Source organism: Coffea arabica, chromosome 2e, assembly GCF_036785885.1.
Source record: "Coffea arabica cultivar ET-39 chromosome 2e, Coffea Arabica ET-39 HiFi, whole genome shotgun sequence".
NCBI lineage: Eukaryota > Viridiplantae > Streptophyta > Magnoliopsida > Gentianales > Rubiaceae > Coffea > Coffea arabica.
The window spans coordinates 34,046,866-34,068,384 of record NC_092313.1 but is presented as its reverse complement, the minus strand read 5'-3'; the positions used below and the strand labels follow the sequence as shown (position 1 = coordinate 34,068,384).

At 35.4% G+C, this 21,519-nt stretch overlaps 1 protein-coding gene across 1 annotated transcript; it reads left to right on the top strand.

The window, feature by feature from the left end:
- Window positions 1–6,856: 6,856 nt before the first annotated feature.
- LOC113732467 (protein CHROMATIN REMODELING 24) lies at window positions 6,857–20,988 on the top strand. The gene is made up of 24 exons (XM_027258241.2): window positions 6,857–7,234; window positions 7,376–7,546; window positions 7,640–7,741; window positions 8,318–8,440; window positions 8,558–9,492; window positions 9,588–9,718; window positions 9,812–9,866; window positions 10,044–10,172; window positions 10,887–10,994; window positions 11,110–11,165; window positions 11,258–11,348; window positions 12,715–12,852; window positions 12,973–13,050; window positions 15,930–16,136; window positions 16,310–16,381; window positions 16,665–16,745; window positions 16,823–16,941; window positions 18,072–18,183; window positions 18,581–18,649; window positions 18,762–18,856; window positions 19,207–19,332; window positions 19,596–19,658; window positions 19,751–19,880; window positions 20,665–20,988. Exons 1-24 carry the CDS (start codon window positions 7,114–7,116, stop codon window positions 20,833–20,835), a joined length of 3,483 nt encoding a protein of 1,160 aa, XP_027114042.2. The 5' UTR covers window positions 6,857–7,113; the 3' UTR covers window positions 20,836–20,988.
- Window positions 20,989–21,519: the final 531 nt, after the last annotated feature.

Below are 21,519 nucleotides of genomic sequence, written 5' to 3'. Positions count from 1 at the left end.
TAGACAACCTGGACACATTCAGACACTTGTTTGAAAGCAACTCCTACTTGAAGTAAGAGGTAATGCACTTAAATATTGTATTAATTGCATTTATGGGAAATAACATAGAGTTGTATTTCAAAATTTTTCTCCATCTAGAAAGTTGATATCTCATCGATGCTAAAGGAAAGAAATAGAATATCAAATTAATTTGAGGAAGAGAGAGGTGAATGCAGCTCATGATTCTTCCACTGACCTTTGGCACAAATGACTTGGACACATGAGTAAAAACGGATTCAGACACTTGTTTGGAAGCAACTTCTACCTGAAGTAAGAGGTAATGCGCTTAAATATTGTGTTAACTGCATTTATGGGAAATAACATAAACTTGCATTTCAAAATTTTTCTCCATCTAGAAAATTGAATCTATTAGAGTTGGTGCTGGTGCTATTTACTTTGTAACTTTTATTAATGACTTTATTAGGAAAGTTTAGTGTTTTGCTTTGAAATCTAAAGACTAAGTCTCGAAACCGTTCAGAGACTTTTATAGCAAAGTTGAGAAAGAGACTGACAAATAGTTGAAGTATATTCATGCTGACAATGGTCGTGAGTACAGGGGACCATTTGAAAGTACTATAAGTCCTATAGAATTAAACGAGAGAAAACAGTACCAAAGACTCCTCGAGAGAATATGATGGAAGAGGGGATGAATAGATCTATTACTAAGTGGATCAAATATATGCTCTCTAATGCCAGGCTACCAAAATCCTTCTTGGGTGAAGGAACAAGGACTAAGTTGATTTGATCAAACTTTCTCCTTCAGTACCTTTGAGTAGTGATATCTCAGAGAGAATATGGACAAGTAAGAGGGTCTTTCATAAACTTGAGATTCTTTTTGTTACCAAATATTTGTTTATATTCCCAAAATTGAGAGGTCATAACTTGATGCCAAATCTAAATAGTGCATTTTCTTGGGTTATAGGCATGAAGAGTTTGGCTATAGACTATATGATCCTAAAATAAGTTGATTAGAAGCAGAAATGTTGTCTTTCTTATAGATCAAACAATTAAAGACATTGATAAAGTTGATAGGCTAAGATCCTTAGCTGACATTCATGCTAGTCGAATCTAGTTCCAATACAGGTGATTTTGATCATGAGAGAGCTGAAACAGAGTAGAGAGAGGATATTATTGATGATGACCTTGCTACTAATAAACTTGAGTAAGAGGCATCGTCAACTCATCATCACCATAAGATGAGTCTAAGAGGTGTACTAGAGAGAGTAGGCCTTCTAACAGGTATAATGCTAATGACATGTGTTGCTGATAGATTAAGGAAAGCCAAAGTCCTACAGTAAGACTCTAGAGTATGACAAGAAAGAAGAGTGGTTGCAAGCCATGCAATAGGAGATGGTGTCCTTGCATGAGAATCATATATATGACTTGATCAAGCTGTCTGAGGGCAAGAGAGCACTGAAAAATAAATTGATCTATAGGTTAAAAACTTAAGAGCATAGTTCACAACCAAAGTACGAAGCAAAATTGGTTGTGTAGGGATTTAAACAAAAGAAATGTATGGACTTTAACAAAATTTTCTCTCATGTGGTAAAGATATTGTCAATCCAGGTTTTTGGTGTTGCAACCAGCTGGAATTTAGAGATTGAATAACTTAATGTGAATATAATCTTCTTACATGGTGATTTGGAAGAAAAAATTTACATGCAACAATCAAAGGGGTTCAAAAAAAGTGGTAAAGAGAACCTTGTATGCCATCTTAGGAAGAGGTTGTATGGACTAAAACAAGCATCGAGATAATGGTACAAGAAGTTTGACTTCATCATGACAAACTATGAGAACTATAGGACTACATTTGATTATTTTGTCTATATGAAGAACTTTTCAAATGGTGATTTTATTATTCTCTTACTGTATATTGATGACATTTGATTGTTGGCTGTGACGTCATAAAGATTGATAGGTTAAAAAAAGAATTAAGCAAATCCTTCGCAATGAAAGATTTGATTGTCTCAAGAAAAGTATATTAACAAAATACTTGACAAGTTTAACATGAGCAAGGCTAAGGATACTCTACTTGTAGGTCACTTCAAGTTAAGCATCAAACAATGTTCTACAAGTAAGAAAGACAAAGAAGACATGAAAAAGGTTCCTTATGACATTGGCCACAGATGTGCAATGAGAGATTTCAAACCTATTTCTATTATGGGTATAGTCTTTTTTCTAAATTAGGTCCTAGATGAGACTTGTAGAGAGAAATTTCACACAATAACAAAATGATAAAGAAAAATAAGGATTTCCTTGTCTAATTCTCTAGTTGGATCAATCTAATCATATATGGATGCATTTATAAGCACAACTATTTTAAAAGCAAGCCTCTGGGTTACAAAGTTAACTCAATTGTTGCCACACCAAAGATTGTGAATTCTTTGTTACGATTTTGCTATTAAATTTGTGAACCAAAAGCATCTTTTAGATTAACAAGTTAGTTCAATCACTACTCCACCAAAGATTGCGAATTCTTTGCTACCTTTTACCATGAAATCTAGTGTTCAGATAATTCTTTGGTTTGTAAAGGAAAAAGTTGACCCAAATTAGCTTTGCTATCAATTTCATTCATTGACTTTCTCTCTTTTCTAGAGAGAGACTTTCCCCCTAGTTGGTGTTCAAAATAGTTTAATAATCTCGCAAATCCCAAAATAGCAAAGATCCAAATATCCTAAATTTCTTAAACATATTATTTGCTTAGATTACAAGATAGATATCATTCATTCTGGTTTTGACAATCTAGAATCATTACAAATAGGATCTCTGATGTTGGGTTATGGTTAATTCTAGCAAGAGCACTGAAGAAAAAAGATGCCTAGAACCAAGCTCAAGCATCTAAAGTAACCTCCCATCTATCATTTTCAATCCATTATGTTTATTTTTTACTTGCTAATTTGTGATCTACTTGTAAGTAGTAGGTTCTCTATTTAATTATGTTGTTCATCTTTTACGTGCTATTCAGTTTTTACTTGTTGGACCATTAATTGTGCTGGTCGCTCAAATTATTTTCTCGCTTTTCCAAATTAGTTTCAGACCTACTGTTTTTGTTGTGCTTGTTCAATGGCTGCTCTTGTTCGGATTTGTGTGGATTGGTGTGGATTGCTCCAATCATGGAGGATCTGGAGAATTTTATGAAATGATTCACGCTCATTGAAACTGAATAGAATGGGATTTTATTAGATGAGTTGGATATTGAGAGTGATGGAAAGGAATGTAATCTTCGCCTAAATGGGAAAATAAAAGGGGAGAAAGTGGCTAATATGGCAGGAACTAAAAGCTCTGCTAATAATATGTGAAACTTCCCAAAAAATTTGGAAGAGTGGAACTACGACCAAATTTCTTTCAATTTACCTTTCAATCCTACCAAGAATTGGAAAAAGTCTTAGGAGGCAGACCTTGGATTTATGATGGATAGCCTTTAGTCCTAGTGAAGTAGAGAGAGGGGATAGAATCTGAGGAAAAAGCCTTCAATAGATCCCTGATGTGAGTTCAAATGTGGAATTTGCCAATCTATTGGATTGCTATAGAAGTAGGAAAGAAAATAGGTGGCCTCTTTAGCTTTGTTAGAGAGGTTATTGTTCTCACAAAAGAAAGTAAAGAAGAGAGGCATATTAAGATTCAAGTGAAGGTGGATTTATCCAAACCCTTTCTTAGGGAAACAACCATAAGACTTGATAGAACACTAAAGTGGATAGTATTCAAATACGAAAAGTGTCCTGACTTTTGTTACTATTATGGTAGATTGGGTCATAATGAGAAAAACTGCAATTTGAAAGGAATCAATTTAGAGAAAAACACCTAGTTAGAGGGGTGGATGAGGGTTAGCTATCCTAGAAACCCAACTAGGAAAACAAAAGGAAAGCCACCAAATACCACTATTGAAAATAGGGGGATAATATAGAGAATGCTAGAGTCCAAAAACAATTTTTGATAACATACCATAGGGAAAACTCTAGAGAATTAAACAAGTTTAGGGAAGGAAGAGTTGGCACAAAAGAAGAGATCTCAAAAACTCAAGGAGAAGGTACAAATGTCCAAAGTAGAGATAATGGTGAACCTATTCCTGTAACAGACAATGAGACTGGCCAAATGTCAATTTTAAAGAATTTTTATCAGGATGATAGAGAGGTCAACAAGGAGAGGAATATGTATAATGTTAGTTGTGATAGTATATGGATTGGTGGTAGTATAGAGAAGAGAGGAGATTAGAAACTTGCGCTAGACCAAAACATAAAAAGAAAGGAGATTATTATGGGTAAAAACATTGAAGTGAATAGTAGATCAAGGAAAAAATAGAAGTTCAATGGAGAAATAGCATGGAAAAGACTAGTAAAAAAGGTAGGGAGTAGGAAACCATTAGATGAAATTAGCACACTACAACAAAAAAGCCCTATTATGACACATCTATAAGGACACTTTTTTGTAATTGTCACTTTAGATCCTCTATCAAGACCTTAAGAAGTGAGTGTCATAATAAAACAACATAGACCAAGTACTATTATTTTGCTTTATTTATTTTTAAATTAAAAAATACGAGGTGTCAAATTAGGATAGCTATTGTGGCATTGGGTGTAAATGTCAGCAAAAGCCACATGCTAAAAGGCAGCAGCCAATTGGTGGTAAAGTGGGGCATTGCTTCTCCCCTGATCATAGGTTTTATTCTTTTCCCACTCTTCTCTCTCAATCTCACTTGGTGCTACCTTTTTTTTTTGGCGATAAGATAGGTTTTCCTTTTCAATCGTACAATTTTGCCATCCTTTGCTCTCTATCTTACTTCAACATCCCACCCCTCTCTCTCCTTTTGATTCTCTACTTGCAAATGATCAAATTTTTGTGGGTTTGGCTTTTCCTCATGATATTTTCTTCATACAATGAAGACAAATTGTACAGTGTGTGCCATTTTCTTCAAATTCTTTGTAGTCATCCCAAGCCTATGATGTCTTGGTTCTTTTTGAAATCTAAAATGTGTCTTCTCCTTTGTCTCCCTCAGCAGTTTGTACATTATTTTCAGTCTCCAAAGTTCGTGTAGGTTCTTTATTCGTCAAAGGAGCATTTTTGGGTCCGAATAGTGGTCCTTCAATTGCTTGCTTTTTGTTGTCATTACTCACCACAATTGGGCTGTCCAACTGACACGGAGTAGATGAATCAGCAGTAGAGGCATAATGCTGCACGATTGAACACACTTCATGTGGACTGGTAGACATCCCTATAATAGATAGTAGTGAAGTAGATTTTAATATTCTAGACTCTTAAGTCTTTAAAGCTATCAAAAGTAACATTTTCAATGCTAATGTGATCAATTTTATGGCAACCTAAGTACCTAAGAATCAGTTACACTTTTCTTAGCTTTGTGTTGTTATTTAACACTTATCATACATTTGCCAAGCATTTTCTCAACAACTAGCCAACTAGAACAGTCAAGAAACTAAGAACTAAAGCCAATATTTGATGCCTCCATTTATAAACATATGTATGATGAGCCACATCTTTTGCCCAAGCATTTTCTCAATATTTGGTGTCACAATTTTATAACCAAATGTAAACCAAGCCATTGACCATACCATTTACCACAGATAACCACTAAATCTACAACTCAAACAAGGATAGCTCCAATAGTTCATTTATCTAACAGCAATTTATTTAAAAAAATAACTAACCATTAACCATCCTCAACAAATAACAACTAGCAATATTTAGTCAGCAAAAACAAAAAAGGGACACCAAGTAAAAGCAGAGCAAAATGCTACTTACCTACTCATCCTACTCTTGCAATGGATTCCAAAGCACTTGTCGAAGTGCCAAGTTCTTTTCGCATATTTCCTTGATGGTCTTCCTTGCTTTCCCTCGAGGCTCAAGCTATCAAAACCTCAATTTTAGCCACTATAAATAATGAATTAAAAGCCCCAATTTCAGAATTTAGGGTTTGAAGGGATGGAAATTAGAGTAAATACAGTAATAAACAATCATTCATTACTTTTTTCGGTTAATGCATAAAGATCAAGAGAGCAAGGTCAGTAATAGTGAATTTCACAACTTAAGGTTTGTGCTTTCCTAATTCCTAAAATTGAAACTCTCAGCAGAATCAATTCCTTAATAGTGAATTTCACAACTTAAGGTTTGAAGCTCAAGCTCAAAGATGGATTTCAATTTTCATATGGGTAAATTTGACATCAAGATTGAGAAGGAAGCTCAGCAAGCTTTGTTTCGAGTTGTGTTATTCGTCACTTTGTCAAGAGCTTCGATAGAAAGAAGAACTCAAATGGATTGGAAATTGATTAAACAAAGCCCTATTTTTATTTCCATCTACCTAGTTTTATTCTTGTTAATGGGAAATGACTATATGACCCATAAGGATATTAAAAGGCAGAGACGATATTTTGGTAATTTATACAACTCCCAAACCTAAAAGAGTTAAAATGTAATAATTAAATATATAATTATTAATTAATTATATTATGCTCGATAAGAGTTGTTGAGTTTTCGAGTCTGAAAATTATACATTCGAACTCAAATCAATATATAAACGAGCCACTTGACTTTGACTCGCACTCAATCAAAGTCAAGTACAAACTGAACTTTTGATCGCTGCTAAGAAGTAGTTTAGTTTGACAATAGCCCCAAACCTACATGAGATGAATTTGAAGAACCTAAAAGTTGAAATTGGAATTTAACCCACTGGCAAAATCCAACACATTTAACCCGAGTCTAAACCACTTTTTTTAATTGATTTCATTCGGTTGGGTAATGTCAAAATTGCTAATTTTACATTTTCACCCCTTTAATAACTCGTCATACTTCAAATTAACCCCCTTCCAACAAAATCAAACTCGCTTGGCGTGACTTTTGAGTGGGCTGTCAAGCCTACAAACTATAGACAGACTCGACTGTTGGGAGCTTCGAAATTCAAATTGCACGACCCCCCAAAAACCTCCCAGCCATCATCTCCTTCTTCTCCATTTTCATTCTTCCTTAATCCTTATGTATATGTAAAAGAGAAACTCTATTCTACTTTAAATACTTTATAGGCCAACAGTTCTGTTTGAGTAAAGTTCTCCAAGTAAAAATTCAAATATGACCGATAATCAGGAATCCCATAAGCGGACCCAGCCCCCTCTCAGCCTTAATCAGCGCCACAATCGGATTCTCAGTGACCTCTCGGCGTCCCATTCGAAACCCATTTCCCAAATCCCGGGTAAAAGGAATGAATATTGATAATAAGATTTTATTTTGCATTTTTTTGTACTTATTTGGTTATTTTTGTGTTTAAATCAATGGGTTATGCTTATTTGGCTGGAACTTTATCGACTGATTACTGGGGTTAATTTGTGAAAAGGGGAAGAAATTTGTGAAAACCAGTCGAATGTAAAGGTGAAGAAGAAGTTGCAAGGCAGACGCCGTCTCTGTAAAGCGTATTCAGCATCTGATGCTGCTGAAAACGAAGACGTTTTTGGCTTCTCTGGAATCGCCGACTTTGATTCTCCTTCTCCTCCCCGTCCTTTTGCCGGTATTATTTATTATTTACTCTATTAACGCCTGATTTTTGGTATTTTTATGTTGCTTCCTCTACTGAGTTTGTTAGCTTCTGGATAATTAATAGAGCAATTACAACAACAAAATCAATCAAAGTTTACTGCTGAAGCAGCTGATTTTCCAAGCTTCTCTGGGATTGCGGATTTTGATTCCCCGTCTCCACTTTCTGGTGCTTTTCTCATGTCTCTTTCCCTCTGTTTTTGTATGTATATTGTGTATGTGTGAGAGAATGTGTAAAAAGTGTGTATAGAGTATATGGTTTTTGCATAGAATTTTGACTGTTTGTGCTCTGATAATTAGTGCATATTGTGTTTTGATAGTACGAGCATATGGCCTGATTCATGGAGGATCAGATATGAGGGCCTGAAAAAGAATCGCATTTTGGGAAAGTTGTTGTCGGTGCTGTTTGAATGGAACTTTTGAGGTCATTTTAAATGGAAAAAATGATGGAATAGCATTGTTCTCTTTTACTCTCGGTTTTCATATATCTTTCTGTGTTGTGTATGAGAATGTGTAGAATCGAGTGTCTAGTGTGCATGGTTTCATATTATGTTAATTGTTTTTGCTATAAAATGTAGTTCATACTGTATTTGGATAATAGGGGTGTATGACCTGATTAATCTAACATGAGATATAAAGGCCTGAAAAAGGAAAAATAATTTTGGGAAAAATTTTTCTTACCATTGTATAGATGGAAAATTGGGGTTCATTTTAAACAGAAAAAGATGGAATTGCCTTTTTGTAGATAAAGTAAGACCATCAAATGTTGTTCTGGACAGTCGTGAAGTTTGTGACAAGGATGGCAACGCTGATGAAACAAGATCTAGTTCTTCATATGGTGATTCTGATCTTGTTCCTCATCCACCAGGTAAAATTCTGTTTGCACTCTTTGGGTTGCGTCTCTTGGTTTTGTATGATATGCTTTTGCAATTGTTGATCTTGAAACTTGCAGTCATTGTTAACCTAATGAATTCAATTAATGCAGGAGAAGAGGGGAAACTGGTGAAAGTGAGGATTGAGGGTAGCCGGAGCCCTTGTAGAGCATCAAGAAATGATGGTTATCGTAGCAAGATGGATATTGAAATTACCAAAACAGAAGAGTCCAAAGGTTTGGGGATTTCGGATTGCGATTCTTCACCTTGGGTAAAAACTGCTCTTGAGAATAGCTATGGAGGTGGTGTGAATGAAATAAGGGATATTCTTAATGATTTAAGCTCAAGGCTTGAGATTTTATCCATTGAGAAGAAAAGGGAGCCTAGGAGGATTGACTTGAAAGATGATTCTAAGCATTTATCTAAGAGTGAAGTGAACCATGCAAAAAACAATGAAGAAATTCCTGACTATGAAAGTGCTGCTTCTTCATTTTCAACCTCGTCTGGTTCATCAGTAGCTTCTGCTAAGGAATCTGACATTGGATATTCTCATATTGATGATTTTAAAAAGAATAATGATTTTGATGATGCATCTCAGATTCGTAATTCTTATGAGAAGTTAGAAAGTGGCATGAAGATTTGTCAGCCACCTAAAAATGACATTAAGAAAGTTATAGTCAACTCTGATTCAGCTAGACGATCATTTGAGTCCACTTCAAGAGAAGAAGGGGAAAACGAGGATGATGATTGTTTTATTGTGAGTGGGAAGGATTTTAATAAGAAAGGAGTGAAGTGGCATAAGTCCAATCATCTTTATGAAGATTCTGATAATTTTGATGCATTGGAAGATCCTGCTGATGTTTTTGTTTCAGAGGAGGAGCACGTAATTACTTTGACTGGTCCAAAGTTTACCTTTAGATTACCTGGAAAAATTGGCAAAATGTTGTATCCTCATCAGCGTGATGGATTGAAGTGGCTTTGGTCTCTCCACTCTATGGGTGTTGGAGGTGTATTGGGTGATGATATGGGTTTAGGCAAGACAATGCAGGTAAAGAACTTAGGTTTTTACTTGTTTTCTATCTTTCAATAATATAATTTTGTAAGGTCCATAGTGGACTAATTTCAGGCTTCACGAAACTTCAGATTTGTGGTTTCCTAGCTGGACTCTTCCACTCAAATTTGATTAAGAGGGCCCTGGTTGTTGCTCCTAAAACACTGTTGCCCCATTGGGTCAAAGAACTTTCAACTGTGGGCCTTGCTGGAAAGACAAGAGAGTGAGTATTCTCTTTGCACTCCTTTAAAGCCTGTATGCTTGTCAAACAATCTAGTATGATGAAAATTGATCTATCATATGTCAATTTCTGTAGATATTTCGGAACTTCAGTGACTACAAGGCAATATGAGCTTCAATATGTACTACAGGTATTGTCTCTGTCCAGTCAACTTTTTTCAAAACAATTCGAGGTTTTGTGACTAATTTGTAACTGATAATTCTTGGGTTTGTGTTATTGAATAAGTTCAAGGATTCAATATCAATGTCCTTGATTTAGCATCTGATATTTACATTTTTTATTTTCATGTTTTGGGCTATCTGTACAGGATAAAGGTATTCTTTTGACAACTTACGACATCGTGCGGAATAATGTAAAGTCATTAAGTGGAGATTACTATTATAATGATGAAGGAAGTGAGGATGAAATGACGTGGGACTATATAATTCTTGACGAGGTATGTTTAAGTTTCTTATTTTAAACTTTTTGTGGTTCGGTCTGTTGATGTAACAATGCTAATGTTTACCAGTTCTCAAACATTTTTCTTGTCTTTCTATTGGTGCGTGCCTGTACCCATTCTAATGTTTACCAGTTCTCAAAAATTTTTCCTATCTTTTTAGCAGTTGGCACGGTTAGAAGTGAATGTCATACCTTTTTTCCTTCTCACACTCTTGATTTGTATTTCACCCTTTGCATTTTCTTTAAATTCAAAGTCTAGAGGTTTTTGTGAAGGTGAAATTTTGTCCTATTTTTTGGAATGTTAGCAGATTTTTTTGCCATAGGTTTATTAGCTGATGTTGCTCTGAGTAATTCTTTGACATGCTTGACTCTGGCTTGATTTGGCTCCTTTGGATGTTTCCTCAGATATTTTTTGACCTATTTCCCTCTATTAGTATCCCTTCCTATTTACCAAATTTGTTAAACTTTTTTGACTGATGGTGAAAATATGTTTCATTTACTAATGCCTTTTGCTGCAAATTAGTTGTCTTTCTGCATCTTTAACTTCACTGGGGACTTTGTTGGATGTTTTCATAAAGTTTGGTGGTTGTAAATTTTTCACAGATTGCTTGTTGAGGATTTCATGAATGAGTCATAGTTCAAGTTCTCTTTTACTTGTTGAATTCTTGTCCTTATCTTGAATGGAAGGTTTTTAAGCACCACAACTTTTTAGGGTCATCTGATAAAAAATCCCAGTACACAGAGGGCAAAAAGTCTGCTTCAGATTCCTGCAGCACATCGTATTATTATTAGTGGCACACCCCTTCAAAACAATCTCAAGGTACAAGTGATCTGCTAGCACGGTTTTGATTTTTCATCAATAGTTGAGGTATTACTTATCTAGCAAAGTATGGATGAGCTAATAACTTCTTCCTGTTCCTTCTCAACTGGAATAGGAGTTGTGGGCCTTATTCAACTTTTGCTGTCCTGAGATTCTAGGTGACTATAAATGGTATGTAGCATCTTAGAATTTAATTATATTGAACTAAGCTTGTATCTCTAATCATTACTAACTACTATTGTTTCTGCTGCCTTACTTTTTAGGTTTAGAGAAAAGTATGAGAAATTAATTAACCGTGGAAATGAGAAAAATGCGTCTGATAGGGAAAAGCGCATTGGTTCAACTGTTGCAAAGGTGATTATTTATATTCTGAGACCAGAAGTTTGTTTTTGTGTCTTACATTATTTGAAATGTTGCTGAAATTCAACCTTCGATAGGATCTGCTATGTTATATATACACTGGATTTGATTTGGCCAGGCTTCTATGCTGAAGTATGTGTAAAGGTTGATTTTGGTCTGGTATCTCATAATTTTGTTGATGCTATCAATTTATGAGTGGCATTATTTGTTCATTACCTTACCCAAATTTTACTGTGCACTCTACCTGCTTAACTTGCAATATTTTGGGTGTCAACAGAGTGAGGGGTTGTACTGTTTCTTCCTCATCAAGTTAATGCTAGTATAGCTACTTTCCATAAAATTATTTCATTTGCTTCTCTTTGTTGAGAGCAATTAGAGCTCCTCATGATGTATCCTTGATGACATGACAGATGTTTCTTCTGTAATATTGTATGTCTTAATGTGGGATATTTTGTCCAGATCTGTAGTACATAATTTCATTTTCATTAAGAAATTCCTTGTAGATGATTCTTAATTTGTGGCAACTCGTTGCAGTGGGGACTCCAAAATAATTGCAAAATCTGATGGTCATATTATTTCTGGCCCAACATTTGGAGAAAATTCCGTCCATGAAATATATCACTTGGAGATCTGATTATTTAGAAAGAGTTTTGGTATTATTCTCTAAACAAGTTTTTCAGCCCCTTTTTTATTTTTTCAACCAACTTTCTATGTCACATATGTCACATCAAAAATGTGCTACATTGAATAATGCGAAAGTGTTTTTCCAAATAATTTTCAGTTTAAGCAGACCAGGTTTTTATTTTCTTTTTCTTTAAGCTAAGTTTCTGGTTGGCATCTAATATATAATATAGTTATGGATCCTAATGCTTGTGTTACACTTGATTTGTTGATATACTGCCATATGATCATGTGTATATCTAGTACAGTCAGATTTTACTTTCGTTGGATAAAAATGGTATCATAAATTCTATGTTCTAGAGGTTGCTTCCTTCATTTTGAGTAGACAAGGAAGAGTGAATGCAAGTAAATGCTTTGCTTTAAATGGTAGCCTTTTTACAAGAATTAGCCAGTGGGGAATCTCGTGCTATCTTTTCATTTAATCTGGCTTAATAATTTGGCAAGGCAATTTGGATATCGTAAAATGTTGTAGTTCTTTTAGTATTTTATTTGTCACAATGAAGATCTAATAGTTTTTACCTGGTCTTTTCCTCTGTTTTGTACTGACTGCTTGTATTGATTTGTACCCGTGCCCACATCTCTCGGCACAGTTTTAAGTTTCTACTTCCCTCTGGACATATTTTATCCGTTTGCTCAAAATTCGTTCATTAAAACAAAGATTCATGTCCTATATTCACAGGAATTAAGAGAAAAAATTCAACCTTACTTTCTTCGCCGTTTGAAAAGTGAGGTATTCAGTGAAGATGATTCCAGCAATAGCTCCAAACTCTCTAAGAAGAATGAGATCATTGTGTGGTTAAAATTGACTAGGTGCCAGGTGAGGGTTCTTTGTTGCTATCCTGTACTAAATCTTGTCTACACTCATTCCAAAATGTATGCTTTCTGCCGATTGGAGAAAATATGAGCAATCTATATGTTTTACTGTTTTAATGAACAGCGACAAATCTATGAAGCTTTCTTGAAAAGTGAGATAGTCCTTTCAGCTTTTGATGGTTCTCCTTTGGCTGCACTCACGGTAATCTTCACTTTGAACTTTTTTCCTTTGTGGTCAGTTTGATTTCCAGGCCTCTGTTCCTATAAGAGTTTTGACATTGTGGACATTTTTTTTTGGAATATAATGATATATATGTAGTCTTCACTTTGACTTACTTTTGTGAATCAGCACCACATTTAATTTGATTCCCCTCATTGGTTCTCTAAGTATAATCCTGCTGATGCAGCTATAGTGCAGTGAGGTATAAAACTGAATTTATAGTGATTAAAAAGTAGAAACAGAATAGGCAAAGTAGGGAAGCCTAGAAATCAAATCAGACCTAGTAAAACATGGTATATCTTCACTGGTTTCATACCAACATTGAAGTTGGAAGTTTGTTTCAGCCAAAATTTGCCCTTATACATTGAGCTGCATGTCCTTTATAGCAGGGATGTGGATTGTATTGGCCACTAGTTGATATTACTTACCTGCAAATGATTTCCTTGGTTGCATGAGTTGACCTCATTTCAAAGAACTTATCTATCTTTTAAGTACTTGACTGAGACACTTCTAGTCATACAACTAGCTAACTACTCTAGCAAATTTGAAGCAGACTGTATAGGTACTAAATTATGGACTTAGCTAGGAAGCAGACTATTAAATAAGTGTTTGTAGTAAAAGAGCTAAAATTTAATAGAAAACTCATTTAAGGCCTCAATGTCTCCATCACTTGCTCTTTGTCTTCTTCCTGGTAATTTTTTGCTTTTATAGTTACTTAAAAGATGAACAAATGGATACTCTCTGTAAGCTTGAAGTATTTCCATATTTGAGCTTTGTGCCATTCTTCCCTTGTTTCTTTTTCTTGATCCGATTCACCATATGTGATTTGATTTAATTTGATATCTCAAGCACTTTATGTTATTTAGTTTTTTCTCATCTTGAGCCGAAGGACTCAGTTGGATTACCTCCATAGAATGAAACTTAATGGTAAGTATTCCGAGTAATGTCATCAAACCTGAACAGGATTCTCTCAGGATCAGTCAACAAAAGATGACAATGAAGGATCAAACTGGACTAATTTACTTGTTCTAACCAAAAGTATCCTACTTCTGACCAGATTAACAGGTGAAAACTTCATTACTTCTATCAACCAGCCTCCTCTACTGCTCACTCAGCTTTAGGAGTAAACTCCAAACCCATTCCTCAGAACTACCAAAGATAATTGTTCACTTGGAAAAGTTGATACCAAATAGTGAGGTGGAAACTTAGACCTCGTTTTAATTGTGTTCATACTCAGAGGCATACATGTGAGTCCTTATTTGGCCAGTTAGACACTGGAGAGGAGTTCTGAAAAAAAAAACAGCAAAAGATAGAATGAGAGAAAAAGGCCCACAAATAGGCATATATCGTGCTTCTGTCAAAATTGGGACCATCTTCATTGGAGAAATGAGAGTTTGAAATTTGCAGAGACCTTCAACTTCCAATGATTATAAATTTTCTGAAGCATTCTGATAAAACGTGGCCTCATTATAATTTTCTTTTCTAGGACAAGAGTGTAGAAGTATATTCAGAATACATTGTGCACATACTGTTGGCACTGTGAACAATGCATCACCTGCTATTGTATGTAGATATGTACAGGATTTATCTAACATCTCGATGATGTCAACAAGACCAAGTTGCATTGAGCAAGACAAGAAGGATCTCATTGTCATCAAAGCCCTTCCCTTACTCCTCAGTATGGTCAATGGAAGTGGTCCTTATAATTTGCCCTCTGTACTGGTAGCCACACAGGTTCAAGGACTTGCATATTTTTTAGAGCATGGCTGCTAAAAATACTTAAGCTAGTTATCCAACATGAACTCTATATTCATGTACGACCAATATCTAGAAAGTGGTTTTGGTTAACAAGCTACTCTACACTTTTTTTTCTTTAACTCTACAGCTTTTTATTTTGATAGAGGATAAAAAAAATTTAAACAACTTCGTTAGCGTACCAGAAATTGACTTGAGTGGTGCTTTTCTTTTTGAATAAAACCTCCAGATTTTGGGCGAAAAAGGCGTATTAAGAGCTTATTGCTTATGTTATTATACTAAAGGATATTTTTCATTTGTGAATTTGGTTTTTCCTCCATTCTTTTGGAATCTGCTAGTAGAAGTATCCTTGTTAAATTTTGGGATCAACAATTGGACCATGGAAATGAGAAATATTTTTTCTTGGGTAAAGGAACAGAAGGAAAGTCTACCTTGACATGGTGGAAGACATGAAATTTAGATCTACAAATTAATTATGACAATGAATGTAGGCAACAGTTCAAAATCCTGGTACTTGGATGGAATTTTAAAAGTAACCTCTGTAACCAGATCCTGAATTTGAAGAGAAGTTGTCAATCTGTCATCAACATGAAAACCTAACTGTCGAAACATCTAGTGAAAGCTCCTGCCTTGCGAGGCTAATTTTAGTCATCCTAATTTTGCTGTTAAAAGAAGCAATTTTTCAACTCATAACTGATTAATGATTAGCATATTTTGCTTTCTGTCCGTCCATCTGTCTCTCTCTCATGCTTATTCTGTCTTCCAATGAAGAAGAAGAGTACACCAGTAATTCAAAATTTTCTAACTATTGTTGACTCGCTAACCTTAGTCCCTTTCATGCTATAGTCGGGGTATTTCCTGTTAAGTAAGAAACATTCCTTCACTGTTCAAAGTAGTGATACCACATATTTTTCCTTGTTCCAATTTTTTGGGTTTGTCATTGTTAATGCTTTTCTTCTTTTTACGTTTGACAGCACAGTTTACTAAACCATAGCTTTCTTCCTCAATGTTATGCAGCTGTTTTATGCTATATTATATATTCCAATTTTCGTTTCACAAGTTCTTATAGGCTGACATTGTTCACGACTGTGCTTACCTGAATGCAGATCTTGAAAAAAATATGTGACCATCCACGTCTCTTGACAAAAAGAGCTGCTGAGGATGTGTTGGAAGGCATGGATTCAATGCTAGACCAGCAAGATCATGATGTGGCTGAGAAACTGGCAATGCATATAGCAGATGTTGATAAAATGTTTGACTTTGAGGAGAAGCATGATATTTCCTGCAAGACATCATTTATATTGTCTTTGCTGGTTAGGATACCATGTCATAATCAATTAAGATATTGCTCCATCTAGTTAGGAAAATCTAGCTTAAGATACAGTAAAAGATCACTTTCATTTGAAACAAACCTCCAGGCTCCAGCTGCCTCTGACATGGAGGTCTTTTTGTAAATTGCTTTATCTATTACTTTACTTTCTTGTAGGATGATTTGATTCCAAAGGGACATCACGTGCTTATATTTTCACAGACACGAAAAATGTTAAATCTAATTCAGGTTCGTCACAAATTTATTGCTTGATTTTTGCCTGTGACGTGTTAAACAGAAACCTCATTGTAATTGTTGGTCTCCACTATGTTATGCATCTGCGGCTGTTGGCGTGGAATCATGATACCTTTTTTACTGAATATTCTGGAATTCTCCTTTGTACCAAACATGTTTTCTTGCTGACATTTCAAAAGACTTATCGTCACCAGAAGTTTTTTATTACTTGATATTTTATGCATTTCACTTTGTTACTTGGTAATTAAACTAATTGTTGTTTCTTCTTTGTATTCAGGAATCTCTCATATCCAATGGTTATGAATTCATGCGGATTGATGGCACAACTAAAGCCTGTGATAGATTGAAGATTGTTAATGTGGGTAGCTTGCTGTTGCTGATATTGATCTTCATATGCTGTGAAATGTCAACTTGAATAGCATTTTGCTGTTACAGGATTTCCAAGAGGGTCGTGGGGCACCTATTTTTCTTTTGACTTCCCAAGTTGGTGGTCTAGGTCTTACACTCACGAAAGCAGATCGTGTGATTGTGGTTGACCCAGCATGGAACCCAAGGTGTGTGTTTGAATTTCTTTCCTTGTATAGGTTTCTTCAGCTGTTGAATCAGCAATTGATTCTTTGATGGTAGGAATCTTTTGAAAGATCTTAGTAGTTATTATTCTTTTCACTGTACATTGTCCTCGTGAGAACGAGATACCTAGCTCCAATTGCTGGCGATATGACATATACATTAGAAGTTCTTGTTCTTGACATCTTCATTTTATGCATTAGAGATTAGTGGATACTTTATCTCCATTTTTCTAGCCCTTTGCTTTAGCTTGGAAAAAAATTTTCACACAAGCACTGTGGCAGCAACAAGAGGTTTTCTCAGCTGAAGACGTCTTGCAAGCTCTGGAAATAGTCTCTACTATACCTCCCACAAATGGGAAAAAAAGCCACTGTGTTCAGCTGTGAATTTTTTGTAATTGATGCTTTGCATTGTGCACCTTAATCGTTCTATGACTTTTTTGTGTCAATGTCTCCCATGTTGGAGAGTTTGATCTTTCATCTGAAAGTAGGTAGTTGTGCTTTTTGAAGTTAATCAAAAGTGCTTGTTGAATTGCCAGTATTTTAATCTTGAGAAACTAGCTTATGTATGGAGCACAATTAAACTTTAGGGTTGATAACAAATGTCTGTAATTTCTGGAATTAGCTTCTAATGCTATCATTTGGAATGCATTTGTGGAATGTAAATGGACAAATTTTAATCTCCATTTTACCACTCATTCTTGGAATTCTACATTGACCTCATTATATATTCTTGAGATTCTTCTGTTATATGATTTGATACATAATTCCTTCACATTCATTGTTAGGTTACTCCCCACTATGATGGTTGGCCAACTTATTTAACATATTCTTGTTAAAAAGGCAGGTAGCACAAAATTATAGCTAGCTCAAATCATATTTTTGTGCAAGTACTTGACTGATTCTGCTCCTGCAATTTTTGCTGCCCCCTTTTTACCTTCAACGTGTGCCTACTGCAATCTGTTATTCAGTTTTTCTAAAGCCATATCCATCCTCTAACTTAGCTACAGATCTGTGCCTGAATCTGCCATTTTAAATTTGCCTTTTGTGTGCTAAATGTTTATTGTCTAAGGCAGTGATTGTTATTATTGTTTTTGCTGGCTTTTGGACTTTGGCAGCACTGATAATCAGAGTGTTGATCGTGCATATCGTATTGGACAAATGAAGGACGTGATTGTGTATCGATTGATGACTTGTAGCACCGTCGAAGAGAAAATTTATAGACTGCAGGTAATAAAGGTTTCTAAATTGTGCAGTTACTTCAGTACTGGGGACTCTGGATATCTACACTTTTGTCTTTGCCTCACCATCCAAACCAAAATTAATGAATTCTTGAGAGCTCTAAAATCTTAACATATTTCTCATCACAAGAGCATGTTACGTTTGCAACCAAGTGCTATTGAATTTCAGAAAAACCCTAATGATTTCTATTGGAACAATATAGACTCGCTTAAAGGTTGGCTTGCACAGTTTGTATCTTGTTAACCCCCCAGGTTTATCTGGTCAATCCTTGTGCTTGGTGTTAATCATTGTTTGTTGTTGAAATGCTGAGCATGTTTCTCTCAAATGCTTTTATGTGCTGCTGTTATTATTATTATTATTATTATTATTTGAGTGTATGCTACAGATATTCAAGGGAGGACTTTTTAGGACAGCTACGGAGCACAAAGAGCAAATGCGATATTTCAGTAAACAAGTAATTCCAAATCTTGATAAGATTGGTTATTCTTGTCAAGTAAAAGAGTACCATTATAGTCCTAATTGTTGGTAACTCTTTAGCTTTGGTATCATATCTGGATTACTTTCAGGATCTTCAAGAGCTGTTTAGTCTACCAAAACAAGGTTTTGACATATCTGTTACTCGGCAGCAGTTGCTTGAACAGCACGGTCAGCAACAAATGATGTATGTATTTGTTTTTCTCAAATCAGACTGATTTGTGAAGTTCTCATTGCCCTTTACACAATGTGCTTTTTATTTTTAATTTTGTCACTTCAATTTTGGATTACTAGTAGAAATGCTATTCTCACAGTTCAATGTCCATGGTATCTACACCTGTAACTTACAAGAGGATTTTTTTTCTTCCTTTGGAATTGTTCTTTTCTATTCCATTCCTATTCTATTTCTTCATTGAAAGGAACATAACATGCAAAGGAAAGCTCATAATTTCTCACAATTTCATGTTTCTTTATTCTTTCTTTGTTCCCTTTTTACCATATCATAACAACCTTTTTTGTGGATTGTTCTTAATTTAGGGAGGACTCTTTAAAAGCCCATATTAAGTTCCTCGAAGGTTTGAATATAGCTGGAGTTAGTCAGCACAGTTTACTCTTCTCAAAGGCTGAGCCTGAACCAGTTGCTCAGGAGGAGGAGGTGCCAAGGTATGCTGCCGTTTTCTTCTATAGTAGCCAAGTTGAATCAAGAATGGCTCACTGCAATTTTGTGCCAATTTTAGCAAAATAGCAAGTTCTACTGCTTTGTGCCACATTTTGTTGCCTAAGAAAACTCTGAGATAGTTCTTGCTTTTCTTTCTGGTGTTCATACTGCAATTTCATGATGCGAAAGATGAATGCACTTTTTACAATTCATGATTAGACAGAATATTTTATGTATGAAAGTTCTAATGTTAAATTTGTGGGCAAAGGGTGAGGGGCGCTACATTCAGGGCAAACTCTTCCTCGCGCTTGTCTAATGAAGAAGCTCATAGGTATGCTTTTTGGGCTCCTATCATACTTTCTATAACAAAGTTTGCTCTGTACTCTCAATTGTAACTTGTATGATTTATTTATTTTTCTGCAGTGCACAATATGCCTTCAACCCTAAAGATGTGAAGCTGCTGCAGAAGAACTCTTCTCCTAGTGCAAGTGAACCTACGGAGGCTGAAATCACTGAGAAAATCAACCGGCTATCTCAGATTCTTGGCAATAAGGTACATTAATTTTGGAGAGTTGCTGAAGTATGAAAATGAAAGCTTGGCCTGTTACATTTGTACAAGATTAATTGACTTGCTGTTAAAGCACTAATTAGCTGCTTTTGCTACTTTTCCCCCTTCACTGCATAGAACTTGCACTGAAGGTACACACTAGTGCATTGCAGCAAAAGTGTTTTCCCTTCATACAGAAACCAGAGAGGTTACACCCTTCTATCATATAGTTCCTAGGCAGGCCTGAGAATAGTTTGCAGAAGTTCTGAACCTATATTCATGTCCCTGTTGGGGTGAGTTAGGAAGTCACATCCACTGCATTTTCTTAGCAGATTGAAGTTTTGTCCGTGTTCATAAGACTTCACGTCCGTTACAGTGAGTCTATCAGTAACATAATTCCCTTAGCCGATGTTCCACTTTCGCCAAGAATATTCTCTCTTACAGTTCTTTCAAAAATACTCCACCCAAGTTTTAGCAAGTCGAAAACTGTGTGATATTCCAAACCCTTTTGTTGGCCTGATTAGTTCCCCTTCCTAAGTTTAACTGCTTCGGGAGCAGTATCTAGGCATATGCAGAGTATCAATGAGGAAAAGGCTAGTTGTTTAGCATCTCAGATGGCCGGACACATGCATCACTCAGTATTCAATTATAGTTTTTGCTGCTAGCATGTTTGAAAACTGAGTAATTAATTAAGTTTATGTATGGATTTTTTTATATTTGTTCTTTAGACATACTTTGTTAGCCACTGTCTGCACTGTCTCGTTAATATTCTTCTTGGATGATGTTGTAGGCTACAATGTCCAAATTACCAGATAATGGAGAGAAAATACGGAAACAAATTGCTCTTTTGAATTTAGAGCGTGATGAGATTCGGAAGGAAAAGGGAGCCACAGGTGAAAATTTCGTTCACCTGGAGGATTTATCTCGGGAATTCGAGAGGATGCTGAATATGAAGATGTAGTAGCTCTAGCTACCGGTTTTCTATCACTTCATGTATGTTGTTACTATTTGGTCATGGTAATTAGCTGGCTTCCCTCAATGAGCTGTTTTTGGACAAAACCATAACTGTAATTATTTGCTCATAGTAAAGCTCAAATACTCTTTGTTCTAGTCATTAGCTTCTGTTGTTTTTGGGAATTCACCTGTTATTTGCGAAAATGGTAAGGATCTTTTACTGAAACTAGTCAACCAATATCCCCATATGTTACATTCTAGGCAGTTTTATATGGGCTTAGTAACTTCTGAATGCTCAAGAACAGCTTAGTAATTAGAGATTGGTTTCAATTCGCTCGTTGTATTCACAAAATAGACACAATATCTCTTGAAGTACAATTCCTCGCGTACTGTAAATTGTCGTCTAATGGTGTAATTGTCGTTTGGGGGATTGGAGTTCTTGGAATTTTGGAGTACTTCTAACTTGTCGGTAACTTAATTTTATGCATATTTTATTACCACAAAAAGAAAGAAAAAAACACACGCACATTAACAATCTATATGCATATGTATTGCAAGAAGGGTTTTTAGACTAGTTAAATCAGAATGTTTCTAACTTCTCTTTCTTTTTTTCTTTTTCTTTTTTATAGAATTTTGAATCTTTTAATTGTTATATATTCTTTCGTATTTTTTGAATTTGAAAAGTAAGAAG